This window comes from Curcuma longa, chromosome 15, assembly GCF_044706935.1.
Source record: "Curcuma longa cultivar G26 ecotype Majalengka, Jawa Barat chromosome 15, ITB_CL_G26_1.1, whole genome shotgun sequence".
Taxonomy (NCBI): domain Eukaryota; kingdom Viridiplantae; phylum Streptophyta; class Magnoliopsida; order Zingiberales; family Zingiberaceae; genus Curcuma; species Curcuma longa.
Genome location: NC_133875.1, coordinates 6,592,702 through 6,611,843, shown reverse-complemented (window position 1 = coordinate 6,611,843; position 19,142 = coordinate 6,592,702). Strand labels below are relative to the sequence as shown.

Here is a 19,142-nt window from a genome sequence, read left to right as displayed (position 1 = left end):
GAGACCGTCCACAGTCATGAAGTCGCTCGTAGCCATGAGCGAGGTTGCTCGCGGCCAAGAGTTCGTTGCCTTTGGGAGATATTCAACACGATGAAGGAAAAAAAAAGGTTATTCCATTCAATTTAGACAAATAAAATAATATCCAAAAAATAGTCTACAAAATTATTCTTATATTCGCCAATCAATTATTTGACAATAAGTAAATAAAAGAAAAGGTAAGCAATCCATCCTTACTTACGAAATAGATAGTGAATAATTTTTCAATATAGAAAATTTTTATCTATTTTAAATTCCGCCCTCCTAAATAAATAAGTAGTAGTTCAGTGCATCCGAGAGACAAAAAACTTAATTGAAGATGGCTAAGATGGATTACATAAGTGGATAACAGGATAAAAGGTTTTGCAAGACGAAAGCTAACCTGATGGCAGAAACAATTATATGGTGAACTAAAATTTGCGAGCAACTCTACTCGAGCGAGGGTGGATTTCAACTTTTGCGAACTCAATCATTAAATTGATCATAGTCAACATATAGGTCAATTAAAGGGGTCTTTTAATCAACTAATGATTGAGCCAATTGGGTAGTTTACCCAAACACAAACAAAATGAAACCCCTCTAAAAACCAATCAACTAACAATGGTCTAATCAACTAGTGAAGCTTGGATGAAGCAACCGTGGAAGGAAACGATTGTGATCTAGTAAAATCAAGCTTGGATGAAGCAACCGTGGAAGGAAACGATTGTGATCTAGTAAAATCAGTTAAGACTATGGTAAAACAAGACTAGATCGATTTTCTATTTATAAACATGAACAGTTTGCACTCCTTCAACCCACTACCGACCATCTTTCGACCCACATGTTCCAACAACCCTGCCCTCATCTTAGTTCACTTTTAGGAAAAGAATAGAAACAAAACCAACCATTGCTCGGAAGTCCTTACAGATCCATCTGAACCGGCTACTTCAAGTACACTGAAAATATTAGAAATTACTTCCTCCTTAACACTCTTCCTATCCTTCCGGACTGATAAGCCATTAATTCTCTTGATATACCAGTAAAAAAAAAATTGTCATTAGAATGCCAAGAACAGAATTCCTTAATCCATAAGTAGGAGTTTTTTCTGTAAATTTTGATACCATATCCCCAATAATCGGTTCTACCGGAAATACATACTGTATGAAAGTCGATGACTATGCTCACATCACAAAAGAAACATTAATCTATTCGCTAAACAGAAATAAATCAGTAGAGAAATACAGACATGCCATGCCACCACAAAACAAAGGTTAAATTTAAAGAAAAACAAAACATAACCGACATGCTGTCCCAGCAAGTGTCAACAAATCAAGTTCCACACCAAAAATATAATGAACACATCTCCAAGTCAAACCGAAACCCCAATATCCATTCCTCCGCTGGAAGAATTGTTATTCCCCTCTAAGCGCGATTGTGGACTGAGTGTCCGCCACCGACATGTGAATCTGGAAGCCATAAAACAAGTGAGCGTTAATATCATGTCTAAAAAGTAGTCCACATATAATACATGCTCATAATAAAAAGCATAATCACGGTGCAACGAGTAAGAGAAAATAAGCCACATAAGTAACATCATAAAATAAAGGCACATACAATTACTGCTCATAATATAAAGCAAACAATCGCGGTGCAACGTGTAAGACAAAATAAGCCACCATAAACAACCATGTTCATCTCTTACCTATGCTCCAACCATCACAACCTACAAGAATGCAATTGTCAGAGGTCATTGTCCTTTTTCTTTGTGTGCTTTCATAATTTTTTTTTTCAAATCATTTTCAAGCCACTAGTGAGTAGAAATACTTTTACTTCGATTTGGGCTAAATTAAGAGTACTTTTTCTCCAGAATAATATAGAATTTAGGTCTAAAATTGACATAAAATATTGATCCGTTATGAAATGAAATACAATTTTTTTAGATATAAATATCCTATAACTTATAAAATACAATGCATATACTTAATAATGTATAATCAATTGAGATTATTTGAATTTTGTAATTTATTTTCTAAAACTTTAATTCATCTCATCATAGTGTCCACATGGAACGATATTTTAGATATAATTTTTCTTTTTCAAGAACATACCAGGTAGCTCGCTCACTATGGTTGATAAGTGACATTTTCTGCGGGTAAATTAGGGTTAGATTGGACCGGTTTGGACTACATTTCATATCATAAGTAGGGATTTTGGGCTATTTCTTTATTTTGGATGAATTTGTGGTGTTTATTGTAATTTTCATTAATTTATGGGAATTTATGGATATTAATTGGTTGTAATCTATTTTGCAGGGAATTCAATTTGGAGAAAAATCAGTTTTGGTTCGAGTTCGGATTCAAGTTATATTCATAGGTGGCTCAACCAAGTTTACAAGGGGTTAAAAATTCAAATTGATTCATGAGAAAGCCCCAAATCAATTCATCCAGCCCACTACTCAACCCAGCCCAACTAAATTCATTCAGCCCACGTCAACTTGGGCCCGACCCAATTTCAATTAGCCCAGTCCCGGTCTAAATCAAGCATTTCCGGTTCAATTGCAAATCCAGCCGGCCGGTTCAATTTCAAATCCATCGGTTCGGTTCAGTGGCAGAAGCACAAAAACGGCGGAGCTAGGTTTTGCGAAAAGGGGAGCTCGACATTTAGGTTTTTCTTCTTCTCCTCTCTCGCGACGCCGTCCCCAAGCTCCCGTCGTCGCGAACCCCTCTTCTTCACTCCGATCAGCACAGCGGCAAGGCGACGGCGGCTTCAATCAACGAATGCCGAAGAATCCGAAGGAGCCACCGCCGACGTGGTTGCAGAAGCGGCGGCTTTTCCTTTCCCTCTCGGTCGCGGAAAGCTGCTGAGAGTGGTCAGCTCCGATGGCGGGCAACCGAGGATCCTTCCGCACAACAGAGAGCAAGCCGTGAGTGGTTGCTCCGGCGAGGTCTCTGTCCCTTCCGTATTCCCCGGCTCTGAGCAGTGTTGACCTCATGGACGTGGTTGCGAATGTGGGGAAAAACTCTCCTTAGTTTCGATCATCTTCCTTCCCCGGAGAACGCAAGGTAAGGGTTTATCTTCCTTTTTGTCTGAAGTTTGGTTTGCTGGTTGCAGCTGGGCTTCGGGCAGAGGAAATCCTGAGCCATGCGTCTCCGACCACGCTCCACTGTGGTGTTCTGCCACGGTGTGACCCGCTTCCCCTTTGGTGGACATCGATCAATGTTGCTAGTCCCTGGTTCTGTGCTGATCTAGAAGGCGAAGTTCCCTCCTTATCACCTTCATTTTACCCTAATTGAACTATCTGTTTCCCTGTTCTTAATTTCCTGTTGATATTTAATTTGACACCGAAACCCCCCTTTGCATTGTACATAAGTGTTGATTTCTAACCTAACTTTGATATTAACTCTAATTCATAACTCTAATTGTTCATGCTGATTTCTAACTTGAATTCTAACCTATTCTTTGGTAATGTTAATCTGTTATTGTGTTAAATGAATAAAATACCACTGTTGGATTGTTTTGTTGTTGTTTGGGTTCCGGTGGATGAGTGTAAATGCAGCTGTGAATTGAACGTTAATAGGGTTGTTTGTTTAATTGTACATGGATAGTTTTAGAAGCCGGCTTTATGATTGAGTTGTTGTTGTCAGATTTGTGCACATAAACTAAGAATTGTTGGTGAAACGTGTTCAAGTTGTATAATATGTACAGTATGAGCTGTGTTGTGTGTATACATGAATAAAGCTTGTGAATTAAGAATTGTAGGTGGAGAATTGTTTGTATACTAATGTAACCTAGTTGTTCATTTGTTGTATATAGGATATAGGTTGTATGTTACAGTTGTGATTATGTTATTGTGTATTGAAATTGTTTGTATGTTATTGTATGTTAAGTTATTGTATGTTGTAAGTTTATGTTGTAGGTTATGTAAATGGACATGTTGTATGTATGTATATTATTGTGTTTATAATGTTTAATAAGTTGTAGTTTAGTGGGTTTAACATTGTTTCATTAATTGTATAAACAATTGTTAATAAATGACGGTTGTAAATAGTTAGGAATGAATAAAATCAATAAAAAACTCTACAACAGTCTAGAATAAACATCCTATCATTGAGTCCGAGAGAGACGACCCGGACCTCTCTGTACTACTTAAGACGATAATAAAGAGGTTTGGTAGTAAATAAATAATTAATTTTGATGGGTGTGAGTGACAAAATAAATAAAGGGAATTATATATAAATAAAAATACATCCCAAATATACCCTCATCAATGGTCATCAAATTTTTTGCCTTGGAGTACAAGGCACAATCGTCTATATATTAGATAGATATAGATATATGGATACATGAAAGCCATTGAGCCTCCAGTTCCAAATCTTTTGACCAAAGCGACTCTCAAACCCAAGATCATGCCAAACACATCCTAAGGTTTCTACCAGGTCGTACCTGACACAATCGTATTGATTGAACTATTTTAAAATTCAGTACAGAACGGGAGTACCAAATAATTTATGCCAGTATGAAACTGGATTACTTCCATTTTACGGCAAAAAAACCATAAATGCTCGTGACCTCAAACATAAGAATAAATTAGGTAGTAATTACTCGAGTGGATTAAGCAATGTAGAGAATCCATATAATATACAAAGATGATTGAAACTCTCAAATCAAGTTCCAAATACATTCAGACATATTTCTTGCTCTTTAAAAATTCCATTAGATCCTTTATTATTTGTTCCATGGGGATGAACTACATACCAAATTCAATCTGTTATTTCCCTGGATTTTGAGCCCCCAGTAGTTCAGGTTGTGTATCTTTACCGAATATGGAACCCCAAAGAATTGATTGAAATTAGAAAATTTACAACAATGAAATAAAATCTTGTTCAAGGCCATGTTTCAATGATTGAATTTATTTTTTATCAGTGAATTTTAATTAAATTCTGCAATTTTGGAGCAAAGTTGCTCCAAATGCAGTGGATTCAGTGCAAAAACACATACCTAATATTGATGGATTTTTTAATACAAAAAATGTGCTAGAGAAACAACTATGACATGAACTGAACCCATAAAAAAATTCTGCATATTCTTCACATTTTGCAAACTAGCAAAAAAAATGTGGTGTATAATCAATTTTAAAATGACAATATCATAATCAATTCAAGTGGTTTTAGAAATGTTCATTACCATATTTTTATTCAAGCAGCTAAATCTGGATGAAACATTTCAATTTAGCAAAGATTAAGAATGGCCCTCCTAAAACGAAAAATTGTCAAGTGAGAAGCATAAGCAAGGCCAATAGAATAACTCCTAAAGAATTAATCCCAATAAACATATATACAACATCACTATCACATTTGGAAGTAGGGGTTGGGTGCAATTGTCTTTAATTGGTTTTAATGTTTAGACAAAGGTTTAAGTTAGAAAATCATGCTTACTAATGAGGTGTGCCAAGTGAGCAAGTGTAATTTATTGTAGGTGTAATAGTGGTCCCGATAGATCAAGGTGACCAAATGCTTATAAATGGAAGTCCCGATAAATTAAGAGTAACCGGATGTCTGTCAAAAACAGAAAACTAAAAAGAAGACTTCTTGATATACAAAGTCCCTTAGAAGGATACTCTTGACATTTTTATTTTGTGCAAAGTTGGGTGTGAAGGTATTTATACAAAAGGTTTATCGTGGACAAGATTAAGCACAAACTAAAGACTTTAGTCAGTGAGACATTTAAATAAATGTGATTTTCAATTGACTAATGTTTGAGTTGACTAGCCAATAAACTTAGGTTAAATGAAAAAGGAATAGAATGTTTCTGTTCGCCTTTATTTGTAAGCAAGTGAGTTGATTAGTCAATTGATGATAATTTAAGGTCGACTCAAGAAATGGTTTTGTTATTACATCGGAATGGTTTTTTTTATATATAATCTAGGTACCAAAGCTTCGCCCAACTAATCCTGGAGGTAGACGGTCTTCCCCTTAGTTCGCCTACCGAGTATATTCGAAGCACAACTTATGCACACTTAGAGGTTGAGTTTCAGAATATTCATCTCTACTAGGAATCGAACTCTGGTCCTCTTATTTGTTACCCTAAGTGTTTTACAACTACACACCCATAGGAGCCATTGAAATGGTTAATTTGTTCATATGGTTGATGATCTTGAAGCTTCTGCAGGACAACTAATTGATAGAAGATTGAATCGACTGATGGAACAGTTAAACAATTACAACAGAATAACTAACATGTTACAACGGTGGTATTCCTAAAGTTTCAGCAAGATCAATTGACTAATTGCAAATGCAATTGATTCAAGAAGCTGATAGAGATGTTGTAAAGAAGATATTATGGAGGTTAAATGAGAATTTGATGAAGGTCTATAAATAGGGTGCAAAGAGCTACGAAAGGATTTAATAAAGTACTTATACTCTACTTATTCTCTCGACTTCCACTCTATTTCTATTGCCCTAATTGTAACTCTTCTCTTGTGTCAAAAGTTTTATTTGTAAGCAAGTTTTTACAAGAGATTACTCCACCTCCAGAAGGTATCCGAGAAGGAGAGAGCTAGTGGATTTCGTGAAGTGACTCGTCAAAGAGTTATAAGTCATGTAGTAGGAGCCGAGAATTCCAAACAACGTAAAACCTCTCTTGTTTGCTTTGTCTACATTATTGCTTCCATATTTGAATTTGTTATTTGTTTATTATTGTACACTAATCTTTTGTAGAAATTACACAATCAGTTATTCGCTTACCTTTCTAGCCTCTATTTTGATCCAACAATAGGAGAATGGTAATCCATTCTTGCAAACTTCAAGAAACAAAATAGTACTAAAACTTATTTGGTTAAGTGTTAATATATGCATTTATCCACATTTCATTTTTGAATAACAAATATAATTTGAATTTGCATCCTTATCAAACAATATCCTATTTGAAACAAAACAAGCAACAGCTTTGTTACTAAGTGTCGATCTAAGAATAAAAATGGCAACAATGAACTACCAAGCAAGTACATACTGTTGGTGCAATCGATTTTCAGAGTTTTGATATTTTTTTGACAATATATTTAATGGAGTCTGATCAAGGTTAACCTAATCAAGTAAAAAATCTAGTCAGGTCAAAGTTAACCGAATGACTAATAAAGCGAAAGTCTAATCAAGTCAACATTGACCGGATAACTAACAAAGGAGAAAGTCCAAGCAAGTCGAAGTGACTAGATGCTTGGTAAGAGGAAAATTCTAAGGGATTGAGTCTTAGGTGGTAAGAAATTTTGAAAGAGTGAACTCCAACCGGAAAAAAATCTAAAGAAGTGAGCCTTAGGTAGTGAGAAATCTTGGAGGAGTGATCTAAACAAGAGGAAAATCCTAAGAGAATGAACTTTAGGTAGTAAAAAGTCTTAGAGGAGTAAACTCTAAATAAGAGAAAAATCCTATAGAAGTGAACTTTAGATAGTGAACTCTAAGCAAGTTGTGACGTGCAATCAACCGAACCAACGAATTTGGAAGACCAAAGTATATGTTGCTAACATTGTTTTGCTTTATTATTTTTATCTATTGTGCTAATTTGGTGTTGCAGAAAAATCTTAATAGATGAGATTAGACACTAAGCAAAAGGAAGTCCAAACAGGTCAATGAATCGGATGTTTAGCAAGTAAGTAAAGTAAATCCTGAAGAGGCCTTTCGTTCTAGAAGGTAATGAGGATGTGTCCCAGTTGGAACAACCTTAGGCATTGATCCAACTGAAGAAACTAATGAAAGTTTTAAATCAAGATCAGATAGTCTTAACTGTCAATTTGATTCATGCATACTTATCTATTTTTAACTCTATTTTGCAGGATCATAATTATGGTTATTGTGCTAATTTTATTTTGTAGAAAAACAAAAACTTCAGTCAATCAAACATGATAGTTTAGTCGACCGATCCAAGCAGATAAACACAAATCATATCTAAATCCAGCAAAGAAAGAAATAGAGGTTCAGTCAACTGATCAACAAGATAAGTCGACCAAACACATAGAAAGAGCAGATCGGATAAGATTGGATCAAACAATAAAGAAAGTTCTGAAGATCAGTCGACTGATCAGTTGGATCAGTCGACAGAACAAGAGGATTTTGCAGGATTGATCTAATCGGATCAAAGCACGCAAGGAAAGTTCAAGGTCTAATCACCTGATAGTAGATTCAGTAGATCGGAAGAATCAGTCAACTGATAATTTTCCAGTCGACATGATGAAAGCTATAAAAGAAACCTCGAGATCCGAGGATCTACAACAATTCAATTCTCCCTCTACAATCTCCTCTCCTTTGCTACTCCATCCGTGCAAGTATTACTGCTGTTACGCTGAGAGGCTCTCCGACAACCTACAATGAAACTTTAATCTTACATTGGCGATATATTCTTTTTAATACTTGCATTTACATTAAATGGGATAGTAGCTTGTTACTATCTTCTTCATCTCTTGTACAAGCTTTCTCTTCTTCTCCGAAAGTTTTCAGAGAGAAAAATATTAGTGGATTGCCCAATCGAAAATAGTCCAAAAGATCATGGGTTTTGGAGTAGCAGTTGTTAGATTGCAAACCAAGTAACCGACCTCATCTTTTGTGATTTATTTTTCTGTTGCGACTTTATTTTGTTTTTATAAAAGAAAAGAATAAATTTTTAAAAGAGTGATATTCACCTCCCCCTCTATTATTTTTTAGTCCTTCACATTGCCTAGGCTGTAAGATACGAGAAATTTTGAGGTTAATTATAAATAATTTAGTCCTAATTGATAAGGATTAGGAGGTTAATTAGAATTAATTGGGCTTAATTAGATTTAATTAAGTAATTAGGCTCAATTAAAGGGTTAATTGAGCAGCCCAATTAACTAGGCCCGATTAAGGCCCAATTAGCAATTAAGGGTTAATGGGTTAAAGGCTTATTGGACCTTAAACCCGACCGACCCGCTAACGAGATCCAATAAGAAAACGCGAATCGCGATTCTTATCGCGACAAACTTCTCTATTCTGGTTTACCTTCGCCTCTGCTTCTTCTTCGATCGCGGCGAGCAACATCATCAGCATCGATCACCGTCTGTCTAGGAGGCAGCTGTGGGCACCGACGAGTGGCGAACGGCCGAGCAGCGCCGGCAGCAATTGCAACCGAGCAACAGCTCCAATCACGACGAACGGGCAACGGACGCGGGGAAGAAGCACTCGGGCAGAGAAGAAATCCGGTAAGTTTAAGCTAAGATTTATCGATTTCTAGGGTTCTTTAGCTTAGTCCTATGATTCTTCTCGGATTTCAGAGCTTGGATCTTGAATCGGATTGAAGGGGGACGGTGAGGTTTCTCTGATCTCGATCGCGAAGAAGGGAAATCATAGCTTGATTTTAGGGTACGATCGGAGCTAATCTTGGAGGTGAGTTCTTGTCTTGAATCCGATTCTTGCTCTGGGTGATTTTGGTCGGATGAATTGATCGGATGTTGGATTTGTATTGATGATCTCAGCCTTGTTAAACTGATTTATGTTCAATCGATTTCTGGATTTTGGTTATGTTGGAATGGATAGATTAGGCTTCGATTTGGGATAGGTTGGATCCGGTTGATTAACATGAGTTGAATTGAAGTGGATTATTGATGACCCGATTGAGGTTAATTGGAGTCCAATTAGGATTGGTTGTTTTGGGTTAGAAATCAATGAAGGTTGTTGTTTACAGTTAGGATTAGATACGGATTAAGCTAAGTGTTAGATCTTTTATTGGCTAGACCTATGTATTTGTTAGTGAATATATTGGTTATTATATTTGCAGGACCCTGAGTGATTGTTGGATTTGATTATATACGAGGATATAATTTCTGGGGGTTCTTGTAATTGACGTGCGGTTCATCAGGTGCGTAATTTCTGTATTTGGTCAATACAGAGCTATTTTATTTCCAGTGTTTGTTCCCTTTTCTATTATTGTTAGTCAGTACATTGATCACATTCCTATTCGTTGTTGATTGGATACCTTTATTATACTCCTGTTTATACCGTGCTTGTCCTTAATTCAGTTGATCTTATGATTATCCATGCTATTGTATGAACCTCTACTTGTCTATGTGATTTACTGTTCTTATCCTTAGTTGATACATGTGATCAATAGAGATTTATTATCTATGCATGTTGTTTAGCATAGTAGATGTTGATCATCATTGCTTGATCATCACATCATGGTGCATGATGACGATTGTAGGCCACAATGTTGTGGGCCCATCATTATGGATAGTTGGCCTATAGTGGCATGTTTAGATTAGGTGGTTATGATTCCCCTATTTCCATCACAGTGATGGTGATTGTATGGCCTGTACGCAGCTGAGTCGATGTACTGACCTTGACACCGACGAGGGGTGGTACTCAGAGAGTATGGGAGTGATACTTAGGGAGAAGTATTAGAGGACAGACATTGACCATAGGATGTACGTAGCTATAGATGGCTACCTACTGTTGAGTCACCAGGCTACTTTATTGTAGGGCTGGATGTATGACCATTTAGATGTCGAACACCCTCAGTCTCATATAGACACATGAGTACTGGAGCGAGTGTAGGCAGTTGCATCATACATATGCTTGCATTGTGTGTGTGATATATATGTATTGGACCGTATGTATACTGCATTTGGATGTGAATGTGTACTTGGTTGATTCTTGATTGATACATCAGTATGACATTGTCATTCATATGGATTAATGCATTTATGAGATCCATTTTAGATTATATGCAACTAGCAGAGTTATTACTGATCACTGGTTGATTACTGATGTTCATTTGTATACCTTTGCTTTAAATTGTATATCTTTGATCATGCACTGTCTATTCTGATTATCCACTGAGTATTTTGTACTCACCACCCAGACCCTGAGTTTTTTCTATCTCCCCAAGTATTAGGTAGGAGATTACAGCAGATGCCGAGGAGATCCTGCCAATCATGCCATCTCATAGCAGGACATTTTCTATTTTGTCTTCATGATGATATGGGATTTATGCGTGGTTTGTTTTACTTCCTGTATTTGGAGTTTCAAGTTTATGATTTCGTATCTATATTTTAGATTGTAGTGACTTTGGTATATTTCTCTATGGTTGTTTTTATCTGTGATTGTGGAGTTGTATTCATTACTTTGGATTTTGGTATGGTTATGTTTCCGCTTGCATAAATTCTGTTTTCGTAGAATTATCGAGTTTATCGTTAGTTGTTGTGTAGATTTTAGATTTATATTGTTATGCATGTGTGAGTGGTCGTGTGGACCACATTTCTTATTGTTTAGTAGTTCATAAATTCATGTATTGTATTATGGATAGGTCGTGTGGGCCTTTATGTAAAGTGTATTCAGGGAAAGTGAATTGTTACAGGGGAGATGCTGCCGAAATTTTTCGGACGACCATCTCCCAGGACGTGACATAGGCCACCACATGTTTAGTGGATTTCTAGAGCAATGGTAAGATATGATACAAGGTGGCAACTTTCATGAAGCTACAGAATAGGAAGGTAGTGCGAGGGTAGCCGAAATATGCATTGAAGCCTATGAAACTAATGGGAGAAGCTATAATGAAGCTAAGAGGGGACGAGGAGTTTTTCGATAGGGAGGGTTGTGTGACTAAGCATAGTGATGTAGCATTGTGGATAAATAAAGATATGGTCGTTAAAGAAAATTAGAAATTATATTAACTCAAAAACTCATTTAATGCATAGGAGCTTAACCCCATTTTATACATCGATAACATAACTTATTCTTCATAAAATGACAAGCTCTTCTAATAAAATCCTAATTATCTCGAGAAAGCTCTACCAAATTTTTCTAAAAAAACTAAACAACCTTTTCTAAAATATCTCCACTTATTTCTAAAATATAAAAACAAAAAAAAAACTTTTAAAAAAATTATAATAAATTATAAAAATTAATAATTTTAAATAAAATTAAAATTCTTGACTATATTATTCTCCTCAACCAAAGAAAGCTCGACTCCGTCAACTGAGGTCGTAAGTGAAGAGGTGAAATGATCCAAATCACTTTAAATAATTTTCAAAAGAATTAAAATTCTTGACTGCGTTATTCTCCTCAACCGAATAGAACTCAATTTCGTTGAGTGGGGCTGTCAAGTGAGGATATGGAATAGTCCAAATCAAGTCTGATAACACTACTAGTAGGTGTGAAGTGAAAGCGTCTCTTTAGCTAAATCAAGTTCGATAACACTGCTACTAGGTGTGAAGCGAAAGTGTCTCTTTAGCCAAATTGAGCAATTATTTATTTATTTCTTCAATCATTTGCCTTTTTATGCCAATTTATTTCCTTGTTTGCATTATTCTCCCCCATTGAGGAGAACTCAAATCTAAGCAAGTTGTTAGGCTTTTCTTCTTGGGTCTTCTTTTATAGACATAGGGAAGAATTGTTTTGATAACTTTGTCTAGCAATGTTTCTTCGTTATTTTTGTTCTTTGGATGTCCTTTCTAATGAGAAAGAATTAGATACACTTTTTTTCTCTTTTTGCATTGTAACATATTCCCTTTTGACCATCTTTTCCAACAAATAAGGAAATGTTTGAGTTTATTGTATAATGAGAATGATGTTTACACTTTCATTGAAATCATGTGATGTGAAGGTAATAATAATGAGGCTGATTCCGCAAAATCTAAAACAAAAATAGCATACGAAAAAAATGTTTTAATTTCTCCTAGTAAATTAGTATATAGTCCAATTTAAAAATTAGACTTAAGTTTAAATAAGTTGAAAAATTAAATAATGTAGCATACAATAAATCTTCCTCACAATATAACCAAATAAAGTAGATATGAATAAGATTAAATTAATAAATACAATAATAAGCAAGACTTTAGCCCACTAAGTGGAATTGTCTATATGGATCCTCTTACATCATTGAGCTCAATCTCCTACTATATTCTCATTTATAATTAAATAAATCTTATCTTATTTTATCATTGTTAACATAATCTTCTTTGATCTCCCTTCCTCGATTACTGTGCATATTTATCATGATTATACATTATTTAATTAGAACATTTATTAGTTGTCTAAGTGTATGTTCAAACCACATTAACATGTCTCAGAGTTTTTCCTTAATAGAAACAACCTTGACTCTCTCTCTAATATTTTCATTTTTTATCATGTCCATTCTCATACATCCGCACATCCACCTTAATATCCTCATCCATATGACTCATCTTTTGCTTATGTGCTTGATTCATAGTCCAACACTCAACTCTATATAACATAGCAGGTCCTGTTGTTTTATAAAACTTCCATTTAATCTTTAGAGGTATCTTACGATCACAAAAATCAATTAACACTCACCACTATTTCAACCATCCTACTTATGTCCTTTGTAAAATATCTTCATTCTTTTGCGAAATTACTCTCAGATACAAATAACTTGTCATCTCCCATCTTAACAATTGTTAATATAGGCGAATGATAAATATAATAATTCATAATTAAAATACCATATGGATAAGGTAAAGAAAGAGAATAATATGTTATTTAATAAAGTTACAAACACAAAAAGAAAAAAAAATCAAAAGATGTTTCATGTAATGTCTGCAGAAAAAAAACAAATCAAAACATTCAACGAAACATTTGCCACCATTTTTTACCACTGACATGCACAAATTATCCTAACATTGATGATCATAAACTTAAAGGCGATCATGTTATAGCAATGAGCATCAAGGATGAGCTATGTGGTATGCAATTGCTTATTCAACTGGTAAACATATTTTACCCATAAAAATTGACTTGCAAACCTTTAAGCCACCACTAGAACTAATAAGTCTAAATTTATCTCATTTGATGGATCCTTGATAAAATAAGGTGTCTAACCTAGAATTGGATTGTAGGCTTCTTATTAACTAGTTGTAATACTTAAAGGAGAAGTTGCAGGTCCCTCCAAGAGGTAAATATTTCAAGAAGAGAGGCACATGGAAACATTAATAAATCACTAATTAATAGATTGAAAGAACATTACTAATAGACTAATTATATCATCATTAAAGAAACTAATCAACTCATTATTTCTTATTCTTGGTGTCTCTATCCCTCAAAGATAGGAAATTTCATCAATGTCATGCATGTGTGGATGAGTTCAAGATTGCTAGTAATAGTAAAATTTCACCTATCACTAATTAAATGGATATATTTCATTCATCACTTGTTGGTCATCAACTCAACATGCGAAGAGGATTAAAAGGTCAATGAAGCAAGATAAAAGTATTAAGATATAATAATTCATAGTTAAGGTATCACAATGGTTGAGGTAATCAAAGGAAAAGAACTAGGAAACTTAAACTTACGCAAAGAGAATACGATGTTAGTAAATAAAGTTACAAACATTAAAAAGAAATCCAAAAGATGTTTAATGTTATGTCTTCAAAGTATAAAAAAAAACACAAAACAAAACCTTCAACAAACCATTAGAAAAATATCACATGCTGAAATATTTATACAAAATTTATACTAATACTTATCACTTGGTTAAAACTATTATTAAGAAAAAAAAACAATTCATCAAGTTATCTAAAATGCAACTAAAAAGGTAAGAATCATGAATTTTGGATTTAATGTGATAAAATGTACCACAGATGAAATTTAAGAGTGACACATTTTAGCAACACAATGAACTTAACTAACTCATACCTTTATGCGCTTTCAACAACATGGCTAAAAGTTCCCCACAGGTCTTCCTCCATTCCGACTGAAATTTCATCTCCTCTTGTAATTGTTTTTCCCATTTCTCCTCCAAAAAACCAGCCTTTTGTGGGTCAACATTTTTTATCCCTATTTCCAACAATGTTTTGCTCAATCCATAAGTCTTCCAATAGTCTTCAACAATATGAGCTAAATAAGAAAAATTGGGCTTTACTCGAATCCCTCTTTTCTTTTCTTGATTCTCTTCTTCAACACCATCAAAGTCTTGTTGTGGATTTTTGATTGCTTTCTTGATGGTCTTCTTACTGCATTCTTTTTCAGCATTTCTGTCCAGCTCAGTGATAGATTTGCTGCTGCATTTTTTCTTAGGGTTCTTTTCCACCGAGTTCTCCACTCCCATCTTTCCTTTCTCATTGTCTTCTTTCTCCACGTTCTGATATCCCTCAACTGCGATGGAATTCTTCTGTCTTCTCTCTTTATTGTGGTTCTTTTCCACTGTGTTCTCCACTCCCTTCTCATTGTCTACTTTTTCCACATGTGGATTGCTGTCAACTGCAATGGAATTCTTCTGTCTTCTCTCTTTGCTGCCGCACAATGAAAATTTTCCCTAAGCCATTTTAATATAAGCTAACTCTACCATAAACTTACCTCTTCAGTCCCGTCTTCTCCTCCTTCCCCTTCTCCATATCTTTCTCCTCAGACCAAAGCTGCCCGGCTAGTTTGAGGACAGTGTCTTCGGTGTTATCCATGTCCGAATGAATGAACCTATGGCGGATATGGCGCAACCTGTTGCTGATCTGCTCCTGCGAGAGCGGTTCTGCGAGAGAAGATTTCACGAACTCGTAGAAAGCCGGCATTTTAGCCTTAGTTGGGTTCTCTCCAGTCTGGTTCCGAAACTCGATTGCGGCACGGAGGATGGCCACATGATCTGACTTGGAAGATCGCTGAGAAGAATTAGAGTCGTCTCCTCCAACCCGTTGTCGCTTCCTTTTGGCCGGGGATGGATCGACGCCTCCAACAGCGAAGGAAGTTCCGTGAGCCATATCAAGGATAGGATACGAGACGGTGAGACCCCAAAGTTAGGGTTTTTGGATGCGAGATGAAACAGCCATATTAATTTTAAAAAAAATGTGGTTTTTTTTTTTTTTTTTTGGAGAGAGTTAAAGTAAAATCTCTGCTCTTGTTTATATCATATTTAGATTCAGTCTTTATATATATTTTTTAGGAGTTGATATCTGACAACTACCTCGTCTTAATTTTAACTTCCTATAAGATTGAATTTTCATTTTTACCTTTGTTATTTACATAGTTTTAATTAATTTATTTCACCCTTCTTCTCCCACCGATTTATCTTCCAACAATCCATCTTCTTCGCTCTCCCCAACGGAAACTTTCGATTAATCTCAGCTAAACCATTTGCTTGCGCCTTGGAAAATCATTGGCTCTCCTACCTTGACCACTAGCGACCTGCGGCAGCAAATGTGATAGCAGCGATTTTCTTCTCAACAAGTCGTCGTCTTCCCTCCTCCAACGGTAACCCTAGACCCTTGGTTCATCCCCCACTTGACCAAACTATTTGCTCGCCCCCTTGAAAACTATTTTGTCTCCCTTATTTCAACCACTAGCGACCCACGGTAGTAAGCAAATGCGATAGGAGCAGCAAGGAGAGCAACGAGCAAGTGCGCAAAAAAGATTAAACAAGGTAATATGTTTGATTATATACAATTTTGAGTAAATTTTTTTATGATAATTACTTATTGATACAAAGAGTATCTAATTTGAGTCAATAGATATTTGATTTTGTGCTTGAAAGATTCTGATTTGATTTTTGAGATGTAAAGAAATTATACTTTAAAGTTAATACACCAAAAATCGATTCAGAATATTTCAGGTACAAAATCAAATACCTATTGACTCAAATTAGATGCTCTTTATACCAATAAAAAAATTATATAATTATCACAAAAAATTTACCTAAAATTATATGTAAAATTAGTACCACAATAAGAACCGATTGACGAAGGCTACAAACATAAGTCACTTAATATTAACTTTTAAATAATTTTTTTAACATCCCTAAATAATCAAATTTTGGTATTTAAATGACCAAAACAAGTATCTATTAACTAACATTAAGTACTTTTTCTACCAATTTAGGTATCATTATTTTATTTCATGAATAACACAAACAATAATCGAATCAAGGTACCTATTGACTCACATTAGTTATAAAATCTTTGTAGCAATTTAGATATCATATTTTTACATTATGAATGTCAAACAAAAGTCACTATTATTAACTTCAAAGTATAATTTCTTTACAACACCAAAAATCGATTCAAAATATTTCAAGCACAAAATCAAATACCTATAGACTTAAATTAGATACTCTTTGTACCAATAAAAAAAATATAATTATCATAAAAATTTTATCCAAAATTGTATGTAAAATCAGTACCACAATAAGAACCAATTGACGAAAGCCACAAATATAAGTCACTTAAGTTTAACTTTTAAATAAATTTTAACATCCCTAAATAATTAAATTTTTGTATTTAAATGGCCAAAACAAGTATCGATTGACTATCATTAAGTACTTTTTAAACCAATTTAGGTATTATTATTTTATTTCACGAATAACATAACCAATAATCGAATCAAGGTATTTAATGAGCCAAAATAAGTACCTATTGACTCACATTAGGTACAAAATCTTTTGTAACAATTTAGGTAAGGAAGAGGAATTCGGTGGAGAAGAAGGAAGGATGAGGAAGTTGAAACAAATTTCTCTTTTTATACTTAGGGAGATGAAACAACTCTTCAATTTTTCATCTTCTCATACTTACATTATATAATCTATGTATATTCTGGGTATATCTTAGATAAGAATTATCCTATGGTATGGTGGTATCAAGGCTATCTCACAATCTAAAGTTTTATGGTTCGAATCCTAGCTATGATAAACTTTTTTATTTTGAAAATCTACGAGAAAATTTATGGGTGTTACAATCTTCCATACCTTATAAAAAGTTTGTCCTCAAACTTAGAACAACTCGGGATACTTTTGTTTCATGTCATCCTCACGTTCCCAGGTTGCCTCTTCAAACTTTTGATTTTGCCATATGACTTTCACCAAGGGTACCTCTTTGTTTCTCAATTTCTTGATTTTCTCGATCCACTATCTGAATGGGTCGACTCTCATAACTCAAATCTTCTTAAACTTGTACCATCTATGGCTCAATCACATGGTCGGCATTAGGAACATACTTTTTCAGCATTGAGACATGAAATACATTGTGAATAGCTGACATTTCTTGAGATAGCTCTAACTCATAAGCTACTTTGCCAACTCTTTTCGTGATCAGGTAAGGTCCCACATAATGTGGACTCAGCTTGCCTTTCTTCCCAAATCTCATCACTCCCTTCATAGGAGCTACTTTAAGAAATACAGAATCCCCAGCTTTGAATTCCAGCGGTCTACATCGTACATCGGCATAACTTTTCTACCGACTCTGAGCAGTCTCTATTCTTTGGCGGATGCTCTTTATAGCTTTGGTGGTGTCATCTATAATGTCTGTCTTGAGCCACATTCTTTCTTCTCACCACCTTTATACCAACAAATAGGAGACCTACACTTTCTTCCATATAAAGCTTCATACGGTGTCATTCTAATTGTAGCTTAGTAGCTATTATTGTAAAGCAAACTCTGCCAAACATAGGTATTTGCACCAGCTTCCTTTAAAATCTAAAGCACAAGCTCATAGCATATCTTCTAGAATTTGATTTACTCGTTCTGTTTGCCCATCTGTTTGAGGATGAAATACTGTGCTAAATCGTAGCTTAGTGCCAAGGGCCTTCTGAACACACTCCCAAAAGTGTGAAGTAAATCGACTATCCCTATCAGAAATGATAGTCTTAGGAACTCCATGCAATCTGATCACCTCCTTTACATATAACTGAGCTAGTTGTTCCATTAAGTATGATATTTTGATAGTCAAAAAATGAGCAGATTTTGTCAGTCTATCAACAATCACCCAAATAGCATCATAAATATTAGTTATTTTGGGTAGTCTACTATGAAATCCATAGCTATATCTTCCCACTTCTATTCTGGAATCTGAATAGGTTGCAGGACTCCTCCAAGTCTCTGATGTTCTGCTTTGACTCTTTGACACGTCAGACAGATGCTGACATTGTTGGGATGTATATCAGAATCCTAGCTATCTATGTAAATAAACATTCTGAAATAAGAATCACATTTGGTCAATGTTTGTATTTAGTTTTTATGCAATTGTCCATTTAATCTATATTATAGATAAACATGGTGTGCGGTGTCACACACAGAAGACCATGTTATCAGTTCCCTATAGATTATAAACAGTGTTCACAACCAAGATGGATTGGACAAACCATTGGATTGATTGTAGTGTAATTTGGTCTTAGTCTGTCTTGACTATAGAA

At 35.0% G+C, this 19,142-nt stretch overlaps 2 protein-coding genes across 2 annotated transcripts in view; one reads left to right on the top strand and one right to left on the bottom strand.

The window, feature by feature from the left end:
• The window catches only part of LOC141846805 (uncharacterized), a 46,356-nt gene that overhangs the window by 22,433 nt on the left and 4,781 nt on the right, over window positions 1–19,142 (top strand). The gene's annotated exons all lie outside the window — the stretch shown is intronic.
• Window positions 1,202–15,750, bottom strand: LOC141846804 (uncharacterized). The gene is made up of 3 exons (XM_074734866.1): window positions 15,330–15,750; window positions 14,670–15,265; window positions 1,202–1,481 (listed from the first exon to the last, which is right to left on the bottom strand). Exons 1-3 carry the CDS (start codon window positions 15,722–15,724, stop codon window positions 1,438–1,440), a joined length of 1,035 nt encoding a protein of 344 aa, XP_074590967.1. The 5' UTR covers window positions 15,725–15,750; the 3' UTR covers window positions 1,202–1,437.

What these genes read in the sequence shown, in the direction of transcription:
- LOC141846804 (XM_074734866.1), bottom strand. Translation starts at nt 15,724, where the DNA reads ATGGCTCACGGAACTTCCTTCGCTGTTGGAGGCGTCGATCCATCCCCG. An exon ending in GAGAAGACGGGACTGAAGAG is followed by an intron (nt 15,266 to 15,329) that starts GTAAGTTTATGG and finishes ATTGTGCGGCAG; the next exon opens with CAAAGAGAGAAGACAGAAGA. An exon ending in GTTGTTGAAAGCGCATAAAG is followed by an intron (nt 1,482 to 14,669) that starts GTATGAGTTAGT and finishes TATGGCTTCCAG; the next exon opens with ATTCACATGTCGGTGGCGGA.